The sequence below is a fragment of the Podarcis vaucheri genome, assembly GCF_965113315.1.
Source record: "Podarcis vaucheri genome assembly, chromosome: 7".
NCBI classification, from domain to species: Eukaryota; Metazoa; Chordata; class Lepidosauria; order Squamata; family Lacertidae; genus Podarcis; species Podarcis vaucheri.
In genome coordinates this window covers 20,797,309-20,811,651 of record NC_138765.1, presented here as the reverse complement: position 1 = coordinate 20,811,651, position 14,343 = coordinate 20,797,309, and the positions used below count along the sequence as shown (strand labels likewise).

The window sequence follows — 14,343 nt, the reverse complement described above, 5'->3', positions numbered from 1 at the left end:
GGTTACATACGCTTCAGGTTACAGACTCGGCTAACCCAGAAATATCACCTCGGGTTAAGAACTTTGTTTCAGGATGAGAACATAAATTGTGCGGCGGCAGCGGAAGGCCCCATTAGCTAAAGTGGTACCTCAGGTTAAGAACAGTTTCAGGTTAAGAATGGGCCTCTGGAACGAATTAAGTACTTAACCCAAGGTACCACTGTAAATGTACTGCAGCATAAGGCGTCGTGGACTACAGCCATCTTCATTAGGCGAGTGAAGCATTATCCTGAGTTACAGATATATTTACACATGATTCAGGGGAGATTGTAAAGAGTCTGAAGGGAGCAAAATGCAGAAAGCAGGTGGTGATAATTGCATGAACAGCGAACATATACTCAAACATTTGTGCTTAACACAGGCCTCCTCGTATTTGTAAGCCAGTTATCATATGTAATACAATATTTTAAAAACCTCTTTCCGTTCAAAGATTGACTCCTTCAAGGGACTGGCGTAACGTTTAAGAAACCTTTTTTCTGTACCAGACTACTGTATTGGGATAAAATATACAGTGGTGCCTCGCAAGACGAAATTAATCCGTTCCGCGAGTCCCTTCATCTTGCGGTTTTTTCGTCTTGCGAAGCACGGCTATTAGCGGCTTAGCGGCTATTAACGGCTTAGCGGCTTTAAGAAAAAGGAAACAAACTCGCAAGAACTTTCGTCTTGCGAAGCAAGCCCATAGGGAAATTCGTCTTGCGGAACGACTCAAAAAACGGAAAACTCTTTCGTCTAGCGAGTTTTTCGTCTTGCGAGGCATTCCTCTTGCGGGGCACCACTGTAAAGCATGTGTATAGAGAGAGATGGGAGAGCGAATGCTGTGCAGCTGCATCTCTTTCGGACAGGGGTCTGTTTTTGTTATTGTTTTAGCTGCACATTGGACAACATAAAAATAGAAGCAGCAGCCGCTCCTGCATAGTGAGCGGGTCCTTTTCCAGATGTCACTTTGGCGTCGCAATAAAAAGCTCTTAAGAAATCTAAAAGGGGCATGCTTTTGAAGTACCGGCTTCAACTACAAGCGGTCACCACACCTTGCTGCACTCTGTGCCTCTTCAAAACAGTTCGGAGGGGGGAAATCCATTCCTGTCTATATTTAACTGGCCGCCGTGTTGTTCAGGGTGAAGCGATTCCCTCTAGTGACAAATGATGTCCAAAGCAGCTCAGATGGGAGGAAGCCGCGCCTTTGCCTACACAAGACCTTTGGGGCACTTTTAAACGCATGGACGTGCTGTGCTCTCCCACCACTGAGCATTGCAGGGCTCATCTCCCCATTCTGAAAAGACAAACGGGACCCCCTAGCAAGAGCAACACTGGGACATGGGCCAGAGGTTCCCTGCTCATTTCCACTGGCGATCCCAGGACCTTCGACCTGCCAAGTGCGTGTTCCATCATGGAGCTAAAATCTCTCCATATCCTTCCTTTCACCACTGGAGAACAGAGCCAAGCTACCCCCTCTTTTCAGGGGACTGATTTGGCTCCTGAAGCAATCTGTTCTGCTTCCCCCTGAAAAGAATCCTTTGCTTTTGGTGGCAACAGCAAAGAGAGAAAGGAGGAGGTGGGAAAAGCCCAGAGCGGTGGTGGTGGTGAAACCTACCCTTTCCCCAATTATAAAATTGATCATATGAAAGTGTGCATGCTCAAGTGTGGGGTAGCTTCACCTGCCCCTGGCATGCAACCCCCAGAGGGTTAGCAAAATGTGAATGTGGGGCCTGAGCAGCCCCCTAAAAGGTTGGCCACCCCTGTAGAAAACTCACCTAACAGCGTTGCCTGTTAGGCTTAGGAACAAATGCTACGTAAGAGTTGGCCATGAATAAACTGTGGGTGGTGGTGGGGTTTGAGTCTTAAGGTGAGGGTAATCTCTTATCCCCACCGAAGAAGGGAGCAAGTAAAGTCCTGGGTAATTATTTATTCACAGGATAAATCTCACACACCAACACCAGAGATACCAAAACTGCCCCCACCCCCCACAGACTGAGACCACCACCTCCATCTCCATCCTGCTTCTCCCATCTTTTTATTTGTAGAACTCGTGCTCCTGTTCGTCTTTCTTGATGACAGTCTTGTAGGCCTTCTCAAAGTCCTTGGCCAGCACAATGTAACGGTTCTCCCGGACAGCCAGCATGCCAGCCTTAAGGAGACAGGAAGGAGGGGAGGAAGCATGAACAGGTAACACCAGCAGGAAGTAAAAACTAAAAAAAGGGGTTAGTAACACACGATACTAACCTCCTGGCAAATGGAGTTGATGTCGGCTCCTGAGATCTTATCCGGCCGCGCCACGTCTGGAAGGAAGAGTGAAGGAAAGAGCAGGAGCAAATGGGCCCCGTGTGGCCATTCCAGAAAAGGTGAGAAGACTGGCCCATATGACTGCGAAATCCCCCATTGGGAGCTGCCACCTTTCCCATTGAAATGAGAAAAGTTGATGATCAGCAGCTGCTAATTTTGCATTTATTTATTTTTTGCTAAGGGCAGCACCTGCCAGGTGCGATGCAACCCTTTCCATGGAAGTAGGAGGTTGGCAGCGGGAGCTGGGGCAATAGTCAGGCGACAGGTACACCCTAGCTTCCAAACCCTGTACTCGAGGATGCTACGGTTACAAACAGTCCAACTGGCCTCTTGCTCTTCATTCCCCTTTATTTAACAGCATTAAATAAAGAACTGGTGGCCCCCCAGATGTTGTTGAACTCCCAGCTCCCATCATCCCCAGACATTGTGGCCAATGGCTTGGGATGATGGGAGTTATAGCTCAGCAACTTCTGGACAGCCGCAGGTTTCCTGCCCTGGCTTTATAGCATCAGCTTGCTCCCCATATTCACTGCCAGAAGGATTGGTGGGTAAGAGGGGTATTTTACCATCCAACTTTAAAAGACAAGAAATAAGTTCAGGAAACTTTATTCTGTTAGCAGGTCAAAGTGGGGGGATGACACACAAACAAAACACCTCTTAAGCTCAGCTGATTGGCCATTCTTCTAGTCCCCCTGCCCTCCACCCATTTCTTCCCACTACACCGTCCAAAAGGATACAATCCTCCAGATCCACCTCCTCAGACAGGTTCATCTTGCTGGTGATGGTGGTGAAGATCAACCGTTTTTGGCGCCGGTCCGGCAAGGGAAACTCAATTTTACGATCTAGGCGGCCTGGCCGGAGCAGAGCAGGATCCAGGGTGTCTGCTCGATTCGTGGCCATTATCACCTAGAAGGGAACCAAGAGAGAACACCGTTAAACCCAACTTCTTCATGCAAAAAATTAATGGCAGGCTCGGGCAGACTGAATTTGAGTTTGGTAAGTTAAGAGGAGAAAAGCCAACATTTGTTGGAACCCTTTAGGCAGGGATGGAAACTGGTGGCCTTCCAGATGTTGCTGGACTCCAACTCCCAAGGGGCCCAGGCCAAAACTGAGGGATGATGGGAGTTGTAGTTCAACAACATTTAGAGAGCCACAGCTTTCCCCATCTTTGCTTTAAATCCAGAGCTTGTGCTAAAGAGGGAAATTGCCTTTCTAGGCCACTCAACCCTTTCCCTTGCCCCCCCCCACCCCCACTGCTGCCCAACACACGCACCTTGACGTTAACATTCTGGTCAAAGCCATCCATCTGGTTGAGTAGCTCCAGGAGGATGCGCTGAACCTCCCTATCAGCTGTAGAGAGACCAACAAATTTATCAGCTGGTGTGCCCTGGAAGCGAGAGCTGCCCTTTCCTTTCGCTGCCATAGCCAAAGCTGCTTTTCGCTACCGACCCATCTTCAGGGATATCATGCAAGCCTGGAATGCACCACACTGGCCTGTTAAGCCGTCATTCAGAGAACCTCAGGATTTATACAGCTGTCTTAAGTTTTGAGTCCTCATTACTGCAGAGAAAAGACTGCAGAAGTCTCAGCGGTGCCCACTGAGGGGTTTGGAGGATACGAGACCCACAAACAAGATGCTGCGGTATAGAGTCTGCCTGTCTGGCATTCTAATCAGACAGCCATGTCCTTTTACAGGCTACACCATTCCAGTCTGGCACTACAGTTTTCCATTCTCACCTACCCGCCAGGCTGCTGAGCATGCTCAGGGTTTACTGGGCTGTTTTGGGATACCCTCAGCCTTGGGTATGTTTCCCATTTCTGTAAAATGTGAAGTTTCTCCAAGGCTGCTGCTACCCTCCTTCCTTCTCATGTGCAGTTGGGTGCCATTTGTTTCCTCATCCCTGGTATACAAGGACAGAAAAGCAAGGACTTCTAGTGGTCTATGCCCATTTCCATTGCTGGGGATTAAACCAGGGACCTTTCTGCATGCAAGGTGAATGCCCTACTACTGAGCTTACAGCCCTTCTAAGCCTCTCTGCTTCTTCCACACTCAGCTGCCATCCTATTTCTTGCTCAACAAATCCAGATTTGCAACCCCGACTGCACAAAATAAAGTGATCGCCCGCACAAAATATGCCCGATTCACGCAAGTTGAAGAATTTGGATGTCCTGTTTGGAAAAAATATATTCCCCCCTAGCAGAAGCATTAGCCTCACCTGGGCCAAGTCTGTCCTTTGGCTCTCATAGGCCAACCATATGCAGAGGTCACTATGTTCAACCGACAAAGAACTACGAAAGCCCAGGGTTCTAGCACATTGTGACACTGGAAGGTCGGAGCAACACCTAGAGGAGGCAGCAGGAATTGCAGCAGCCCTACCCAGCTACCAGGACTCAGGCAGAAACTAGGGGTTGCACAGCCAACACAGGATTCCCAAACTTATATTTGCTGCCTAATACGGAAAAGGGAACTTCACCATTTCCCCAATTGCTTGCTGGCTGCTTTTATCAGCTAGGGGTGTGTGGATCTAGTCAAGGGGGTTGGAGCAGCAGGTGAAAGGTTAAAGCAACTTCCTCCAGGTGGTATTTCCCAAATATATTTGAGGCTGCAGCAGAGGAAAAGACTGGGAAGCAGGACTGCTGCACTGCCTCTGATGACAGCCCAGCCCCCTTGCTCCTTCTGTCCCTGAAAAGTTTTTATTCCTGCTGCTCATTATAACTTTAATAATTCATCCGAGTTCATTTGCTTTCCTCTTCCCTCCCCCATCCCATTTCCTTTTGTGCTGTGTCTGTTAAGACTGTATTCCTATGGGCAAGGACTCCTGTTTTTACCGATTGTATGTAAGCTGCTCTTCCCTAGTCCTTCCCTCTATTCAGGTGGCCACAGTTGCCCAAGAGCCCCGCCCCCTCGCTCCCTCTTCCCCCGTCACCAACTCACCCCCGGTCTGGGCATCGAAGCGCTTGGTGGCAATGGCGTCAATCTCGTCAATGAAAATGATGGCTGGGGCGTTCTCTTTGGCCAGGCGGAAAACGTCCCGCACCATGCGCGGCCCCTCGCCCAGGTACTTCTGCACAAACTCGGATCCTACTACCCGAATGAAGGCAGCTGGAGGGAAAGGCAGAGTTAGACCCAGCTTCTTCGGCATCCCTCGGTCTCCCAGGTAAACCCATCTTAACGGGGCCACCACCTTGGGAAGACCAAGGGATGCCAGCAAACCTACACCCAACTGGGTAGTGATGTATCCAAGCCAAGAGAACTGGTGCCCTGCTCACCTGTGGTGTGATGAGCCACTGCTTTGGCCAACATGGTTTTCCCGCAACCAGGCGGGCCGTACATCAGCACCCCCCGTGGAGGGTCAATGCCGATCTGAAAAAAGGGGCCGAAAGGTGAGAAAAGAACAACAGAAGAGGTCATCTTAAGGGCCCTTGTCACATCTCTCAACAGAATAAAACCCTACTTTGTGTGCGTTTCCGAGCACAATTCAAAATGTTGGTGCTGACCTTCAAACCCATAAACGGCCTCGGTCCTGTATACCTGAAGGAGTGTCTCCACCCCCATCATTCTGCCCAGACACTGAGATCCAGCACCGAGGGCCTTCTGGCGGTTCCCTCATTGCGAGAAGTGAGGTTACAGGGAACCAGACATAGGGCCTTCTCGGTAGTGGCGCCTGGTCTGTGGAACGCCCTCCCTTCAGATGTGAAGGAAATAAGCAGCTATCTTCTTTTTAAAAGACATCTGAAGGCAGCCCTGTTTAGGGAAGTTTTTAATATTTAATGCTGTATTGTTTTTAACACTTGATTGGAAGCCGCCCAGAGTGGCTGGGGAAACTCAGCCACTACACCCAGAAGCCTTCCATCCATGCACCAACCACATCCAGATTTTGCTTCAATGATATTGTTGCATTGGGCACCGATTGGGCTAAGGGCTGGTCCAAGCACTGAAAAGGGCATGCACAAGTAAATCTTGGTGTGCACCCATGTAAAATATCTAGAAATAATAGCCAGGATTTAATCCGGGCTCTGCTTGGGGATCTCCCTCCACTGGCAAGAAGGCATAGATGTTCTCTATACAAAGCAGCTCAAAGATTAAAAGGCAGAAGGTGGGGACGCAGGACTGATAGCTACCAGCACATGCAACAAGGGAGGCTTCCCTTTGCTGTGTTTTTCAATCATACAGATGACAACCGATCCAGCTTAGGGCAGGAGAAAGAACGTTTGCTTTCTTCTTTGTAAAATGAACACAGGCGATGCAGTGCGGAGGATGCAGGTCTCTCTGCAATTCCACCCCACCCACTTCCTGTCCCAAGCAAACAAATATTAATGGGAGCTATTAAGGGTAAGGGTAAGGGAGCCATTAAGGGTAAGAAGCAGCAGAGCTTCTGCTCTGCATGCAGTTGGCTCCAAGTTAAATTCCTGGCATCGCCAGAAAACACTGCGAAGGTCCCTGAGCTGAAGCCCTCAAGAGTCATTGCTGGTCAGTGGAAAATAGTGAGCTCGATGGGTCAGTGGTCTGACTCAGTATATGGCAGCTTTCTAGGATCACTGTTGTTGAAGTAAGCCAATGCGAGCTTTCTAAAGGAAAAGTGCAGATAGATACATGAATGACAGCCTATTTGTGCACACACTGCACATACCTCCGACATAGAAATTTAGATCACGTACCTGTTTGTAGAGTTCAAAGTGGGTAAGGGGCAGCTCTACTGCCTCCCTCACTTCCTGCTTCTGAATATCCATCCCACCAATGTCGGCATACATCACGTCTGGTTTCTGATCTGCTCAGAGAAGGGACGGGACCTCAGGTGTTTTCCTGCCCTTGGATCTCTTTCTACCCTGTTACATTCTTTCTAGCGCTACCTTGATTCCACTGGGCCTTTGTCTTCATAGCCTTGGGCAGCCTTCCCCCCACCCCTGCCTGCTGTTTTGGACTACAACTCCCATCAGCCCCAGCCAGCACATGCTGGAGCTCCATTGGAGCCGCAGTTCCAACGTAAACCACTTCATGCTCCTGGATCTGATGGGCAGTGCGAGCACAGCTTGCTCCAGCGAAAGCGCCACCAGGAGCTCACTTTAAGCTCCCAGCTGTTCCTTTGCAGCCATACAAGTACCTGCCTGTCAGGTGTGCAGTAGGTAGGGTGTGCAAGGAATGTCCTTGCAAGCCAAATTGGGACTTGCGGGTCTGAGGTTCCCCACACCAAGGACTCTGAAGACAGCAAGTGCTGTCTTCTTACTGAAGGCATCCTGGAATCCCTGCCCATAGGCAGCCCATTAACAGGGCTCACCTCTCTGATCCAAGGAAGAGTTGCCTTACCTGAAGTGAGCATCATGATACTGCTGTCAGCCTCAGGGGGCAATACGTCCACCAAGGCATTGCTGTGTTTATGCAGGGCCACAGAGGCATTGGGTTTCAGCAGCTCCCGGTCAATGGTGCTCAGGATCCGGACGTAATAGTTGGAGCCTGAAGTGGAGACACACTTATGAGATAAAAGACTGGAAACAGAGGCCGCCAGGGAGACAAGCCAGCTCTTTTTCTCAAGCTGCAATGTAAGGGGAGGGGAGGGCTGGCACCCGCACTTGGCATCCCTGGGCAGTTGCCAGAGCCCCAGCACCCTGGCAGTGCCAAACAATGATACTTGCCTCCCTTTACTTCTCCCGCCCTCCCCAAATCACACACACACTGAGCAGTGCCAGGTCTCTGAGTCTAGCCGCCATTTAAGTTTCCCACAATTCCCCTGGCGTTGTGGCACTCGGGGCATTGTGGGAAATTTGAATGGCACTCCTCGGCAGTTCAATACAGCTCAGAATGCTGCTGATTGCTATTAGCCACCACCACCTGGGGCACACAAGCAGAGCAGGGGCCCCTGTCAGAGCGGACTTTGTCCACTGCCTCCTCAAACCTGGAGCTGGCCCATTGCAGGTAGATGGGAAGGAGGAAAGAAGGGACTGTACCTGTGGTGGAACCAACAATGGCTGTGTTCTGATCCACGGCTTCCAGGAACTGGCCAATGACCAGCGGAATGCTCTGGATTCGTTTCACCTCCTCCTGGGCATGCAGAAACTCCTTCTTTAGGTTCTTCTGCTCATCTTTGATGTACTCCTCTTGCACTTCCAGGAACTCCAGCTCTTGCTGCAATTTCTACAGGGGAGCACACCGAAATCCTCCTCAAACCTCCTCCTGCACCAGCTGAATTACCACTCATGATATCGTAGGAACACCTAGGAAGGTGCCTTACATGGTCAGAGCACTGCTCCATCTAGCCAACCCTGACTAGCAGCAGCTACCAGGAGATGCTGGGTAATAATAATAATAATAATAATTTATTATTTGTACCCCGCCCATCTGGCTGGGTTTCCCCAGCCACTCTGGGCGGCTTCCATAGAAACCAAAAATACAGTAAAATATCACAGATTAAAGACTTCCCTGAACAGGGCTGCCTTAAGATGTCTTCTAAATGTCAGGTAGTTATTTATCGCTTTGACATCTGATGGGAGGGCATTCCACAGGGCGGGCGCCACTACCGAGAAGGCCCTCTGCCTGGTTCCCTGTAGCTTTGCTTCTCGCAATGAGGGAACCGCCAGAAGGCCCTCGGCGCTGGACCTCAGCGTCTGGGCAGAACAATGGGGGTGGAGACGCTCCTTCAGGTATACTGGACCGAGGCCGTTTAGGGCTTTAAAGGTCAACACCAGAACTTTGAATTGTGCTCAGAAACATGCTGGGAGCCAATGTAGGTCTTTCAAGACCGGTGTTATGTGGTCTCGGCGGCCGCCCCCAGTCACCAGTCTAGCTGCCGCATTCTGGATTAGTTGTAGTTTCCGAGTCACCTTCAAAGGTAGCCCCACGTAGAGCGCATTGCAGTAGTCCAAGCGGGAGATAACCAGAGCATACACCACTCTGGCGAGACAGTCCGCGGGCAGGTAGGGTCTCAGCCTGCGTACCAGGTGGAGTTGGTAGACAGCTGCCCTGGATACAGAATTGACCTGCGCCTCCATGGACAGCTGTGAGTCCAAAATGACTCCCAGGCTGCGCAGCTGGTCCTTCAGGGGCACAGTTTCCCCATTCAGGACCAGGGAGTCCTCCACACCAGCCCGCCTCCTGTCCCCCAAAAACAGTACTTCTGTCTTGTCCGGATTCAACTTCAACCCATTAGCCGCCATCCATCCTCCAACCGCCTCCAGGCACTCCAGGGTATTGAACCTGGGACCTTCTGCATATTAAGCGGATCCTCTGCCACTGAACTACAGCCCTTCTCCGTATGCAGTGAGCACAGGCTTCTGCATCCACACCACTGCCCCCTCAACACTACCACTATAGCAGACAAGCTGTGTAGCCAGGGAGGTTTGGAATTTCTGATCTTAAGAGTAAGATCTTCTACATACTGCAGAATCTGAATCATATCATTATTATTTTTTAAGAAAGTCACGGAGAAAACCTTCAGAAAGGTAGAATAATTACAATCCTTCCCCACAGACCCGAACATCTGCCTCTATGCCCTTACTGCTTAATACCCCTTCTGTTCAACTTCCTAGTCCTTAAGAAAAAACAGTAATTCCTAAGCAGCTAACTCACACTCCAGTCAACAACACACCTGAGACCAACAATACAAAGACATTTGCTATATAAGGTGCAGTAACTCAAACTGTACACAGAATTCCCAGTGCCGTCACATTTGCGTAAAGACACTGCAATGATGGCAGTTTTGTTTTCGATCCCATTCATAATGATCCACAACACGCAATTCAACCTCGCCTTGTGGCAGTAAATTGCATAAATTAATTTCTGCAAGGTATTAACATTCCACACAAAAAATTAATTTGGACAGAGCAGGCCAGAAACAATTTCTAACACATTTTTGCACCTCTCCATCAAATATGGCACTGCAGCAATGGAGCCCTAACTCTTCTACTGCTCCACCAGTTTGCCTCTATAAAAACAACCTCTGTGGAAAACCTCTGTGCCTCCGCTGCTATCTCATCCAACAATGATGGGGAATATTTGACCTGCGGGTCTCTCATCATAAGTGATGTCACGCATGCAGCAGGTGGTGAAGTGTTTGCAAAGAAACAATCTGGAGGCTTAAGGTGTGCTCCCGATTTCTTTTCATGGCAAGCACTGCTGGCATTCAGCACCTTTTGAATTTGGCACCAAGTGCAAGCCCCAAAGACTGGTCCTGTTTGGGAGCTCCTGGATGGAAGTGGAGTTAATCCCTGCTGAAAGCGGGATTTGAAGGCACCACTGATCAACCGAGCTCCCTCTGGGATCAGCTGCACTGAGGAATTCCCAAGTGCAGCCAACCTCTGCCAAAGCAGGGATTAACTGATAGGCAGGTTTGCAAAAGAATAGCAAGGGTACTTAGCCCAAGATCCTGATTCTCTCCTTTGAAGCTAAGTTACATGCTGGTATCAGGTGATTGACAGGTGAGTGGCCTTGTCCACCCAGCAGAGTGGCTCCCAAGGAATCATAGAGTTGGAAAAATGAGGGTCATCTTGTCCAACCCCCTGCAATGCAGCAATCTTTTGCTCAACGTGAGGCTCGAACCCACAACTCTGAGATTAAGAGAATCATGCTTTACCAACTGAACTATCCTGGGAGCTTAGGATCCAGCCTGTCAACGTGCTCCTGTTTCCCACCCCTGTTCTTGAGCGAAGGACCACACAACAGCCCCCTCCAGCACCACAAACAGAGCGCTACAACCTCACAGCTGAACAAGATCACCAGGTAGCTCACCTTATAACGGCTGTACAGGTCCTCCACATCCTCAGCCTCAGGAACTAGGAAGGAGAGGCCAGTCTGAGGCCTAGAGATGGAGAGAGCAGGAAGCTCATCCTAGAATCAGGGAACACAAAGAAATGAGAATGTAGAGTTATCTGGGAAACTTTCACCTCCTGCACTGCACATGTCACCTGCCTAAGTTGGGGGAACCTGAGGCTCCCTAGATGTTGCCGCAGTAAAATGCCTGTCATTCGTAGCCATGCAGGCTGAAACTGGTGGAAGCTGGGAGTCCACTGAGCTGATTGAATGACAGGGGAGCAAGCCAAAGGAACAGTCCAGGAAAAAGATGAAGTTTTGCTGCGGCCTCCTCCTACGCAGGTTTCATCAGAGGCTAAGTTCTGCTACCTGTATCTATGTCGCAAGTTTAAACACTTTAGGACAAATTCCAAAGGCATGGTTGTGCTAAAAACGTCCCCTCTTCGAGTTGTAATAAATGTCCCAAACCCAGCAATGAGGACCCGCGACTGGAAGTTTAGCTCTTTATTGGCAAAGAACACAATATCAGCTACTAAGGGGCGAGAATCCCAGGCACCGCTCCTGCTAAACAGCTAGCTAGGCATTGCCTTCTTCAGACCTGTGCTCCAACCCAGACAGCTGGAGCAACTGTGTGACCATGCTTCCCTCAACACATTTAAACACCCTTGTGGTGTACACAAGCAAACAACTTCTCCTGCGTAGCATCTCCAGCTGCTCCTGTCACTTTAAGCCCCTTGTTGTCCTTGGAGACAGCTGGGGAGGGGATAGAGGAGATTCTAAGAGCTCCCATTTCTCTCTGGGACTCCCTCTTCCTCCTCTGCGCCTTCCTGCAACTCTTCTTCCTCCTCCTCTTCTCCTGACTCTGACTGCCAGGCCTCTTCCCCTTGCCTCATGTGAGGTCTAAGGTAAAGGTAAAGGGACCCCTGACCATTAGGTCCAGTCGTGGCCGACTCTGGGGTTGCAGCGCTTATCTCGCTTTACTGGCCGAGGGAGCCGGCGTACAGCTTCCGGGTCATGTGGCCAGCATGACTAAGCCGTTTCTGGCAAACCAGAGCAGCGCACGGAAACGCCGTTTACCTTCCCGCCGGAGTGGTGCCTATTTATCTACTTGCACTTTGATGTGCTTTCAAACTGCTAGGTTGGCAGGAGCAGGGATCGAGCACGGGAGCTCACCCCGTTGTGGGGATTCGAACCGCTGATCTTCTGATCAGCAAGTCCTAGACTCTGTGGCTTAACCCACAGCGCCACCCGCGTCCCCTCATGTGAGGTCTAGAACCCCACAAATTGCTGGCCCTTTCTCCCGGATCATCCTTTTCTGCCCATCATTTTGACACCTGCCTATCCCTGACAATAAACCACCAAGCACTTTGCACAGTCCAAATCAACACACTGATATTAATTATTGTTGTTCCACAAATCAGACTGCAACACAATGCTGTTGCGCATCCCCTCCTCTAACAGAAGCTCTAACAGCAGAAGAGGGGACAATCATTACCTCTTTTTGCCTGGCACCTGAAGATATGTAACCATGGTGCCAGGCAAGCTTCCAAAGGGAGAACATTTCGCAAATGAGAAGCCACTGTTGAAAAGGCCCCATTCTTGTGATGCTACCCTCCAGATCCAGCAGGGAGGGGGAATGTGAAGAAGGACCTCTGATGATGATCACAGGGTCAGGGTTGGTTCACATAGGGAGAGGCGGTCCTTGAAGTATTGCAGTCATGAGCCATTTAAGGCTTTATAGATCAAAAGCAACACTTTGAATTGTTTGTTTGTTACGTTTAAGGCAGCATCTGAAACACCAGCATCTGCCGAACCACAATAATCATTTAGTCTGAAAAACCCCACAACCAAGATTTGGCAACACCTTAAACGAGATCAAGATTAATTAGCAATAGAATGGGATGTAGCAGGAGAAGGAAAACAGGAGCCTGAAAGGGGAAACCTAAATACGTGTCTGCCCGGAGAGAAGTCCCACAGGGCAAGGGCCACAGCTCAGTGGTGAAGCCAGTGTTGGTGCCAGATTATTTTGATCAGTAGGCAAGGCTGACTACTTGTACCCACACAATAAATAAATAAATGCTAACTTCAATGTTCAGAAACACGTTTAGTAGAAAAATTGGAAAGCACAAAAACTTCGTTCCGATAAATGTATTTTAAACTGCAAGAATAAGTAATACAACCATCTTTGATTGCCTTTCTCAAATACAAAAGACAATGTTTTAGCACACAAATCATTTTTAACAACCTTGCGAACTGAGATGTTAAAATTCAAGTCTCTTTTAAAAAGCTTCCATTTCAGGCGCATCCAACTATCACTCTGTGTGCCTTCCCCCTTTTTCTAATTTTGTCACCCACTCCTTCGGGTCAAGTGCTGCCAAGCCAACTGGAAGCCTCTTTCCGCAGCATCCCTTGAGCGTATGTAAGCTTTTCTAAGTTCGAGAAACCAGGTTCAGAACGTACAAGTGAAACACGTATCAGGAATTCGTAAGATGTAACAAAAAATGTAATCAGTTATTATTATTATTATTTAAATGCCTCTCTAAGGCCGGTACTGCCCATCCCCCTTTGAGGTCTGTGCCCCGTGAAACTACTTACCTACCTAGCTGGCCTACTACTAGCTGACAGCCTTGGGAGGAGCATCTGCTTTGAGCGCAGAAGAAAATCCCAGTTTGGCTCCCCAGGCAGGGCTGGGCGAGAATCCCTGCCCGAAACCCCGGAGAGCCTGGCCGCTGCCAGTCAGTGCAAGCAGCACTGAGCGAGGTGGGCTCAAGGCACCTCCCTGCGCCCAATGGGGCCGACTCCTATCTCAGGGTTGCTGCTTACAGGACTTTCTATGGGGCCGGGGGAAGTGGGGTGCAATGGGGCAAAGAGCTAAAAGGCCACGGTCCTCCTCCTCCTCCTCCTCCCCCAGGGCCCCACCAGCCCCGCAGTGACTCGGCACCTCGCCGGTCCCCCGCCGGCCTTCTAGGGCTTCAGCACCGCTGCCTCGGCCCCAAAGCAGCCGAGGCGGTGGGGGGAGGACGGCGAAGGAGGAAGATCCGGCCGGCGCCGCCTTTCCTTCGCCACGACGCGCGTCCCGGCCTCCCTTACCTGCGTTTTCTCCACCAGGATCCCGATCTCCTCCATTTCTCAGCTTAACAAGGCCAGGCTGCTCTTCGCCGCTTCCGGGAAAAGCTGCCGGAAGCTGGCAGAGAGGCTGACGGGAGATGTAGTCCTTTTCGAGAAAAGGAATGAAGGGGCGGGGAAAGTAGCCGACGGGGTGAAGCGGGGGAGGGAGGGTGATG

At 50.1% G+C, this 14,343-nt stretch overlaps 1 protein-coding gene and 1 long non-coding RNA gene across 2 annotated transcripts; one reads left to right on the top strand and one right to left on the bottom strand.

Moving 5' to 3' along the window:
• Positions 1–2,027: 2,027 nt before the first annotated feature.
• On the bottom strand, positions 2,028–14,306 carry PSMC4 (proteasome 26S subunit, ATPase 4). The gene is made up of 11 exons (XM_082231806.1): positions 14,150–14,306; positions 11,039–11,137; positions 8,263–8,449; positions 7,625–7,771; positions 6,979–7,088; positions 5,590–5,683; positions 5,255–5,422; positions 3,593–3,669; positions 3,057–3,225; positions 2,260–2,315; positions 2,028–2,164 (listed from the first exon to the last, which is right to left on the bottom strand). Exons 1-11 carry the CDS (start codon positions 14,183–14,185, stop codon positions 2,051–2,053), a joined length of 1,257 nt encoding a protein of 418 aa, XP_082087932.1. The 5' UTR covers positions 14,186–14,306; the 3' UTR covers positions 2,028–2,050.
• On the top strand, positions 2,089–4,484 carry LOC309537435. The gene is made up of 2 exons (XR_014221925.1): positions 2,089–2,202; positions 4,374–4,484. It is a non-coding gene; the product is annotated as an uncharacterized lncRNA (long non-coding RNA).
• Positions 14,307–14,343: the final 37 nt, after the last annotated feature.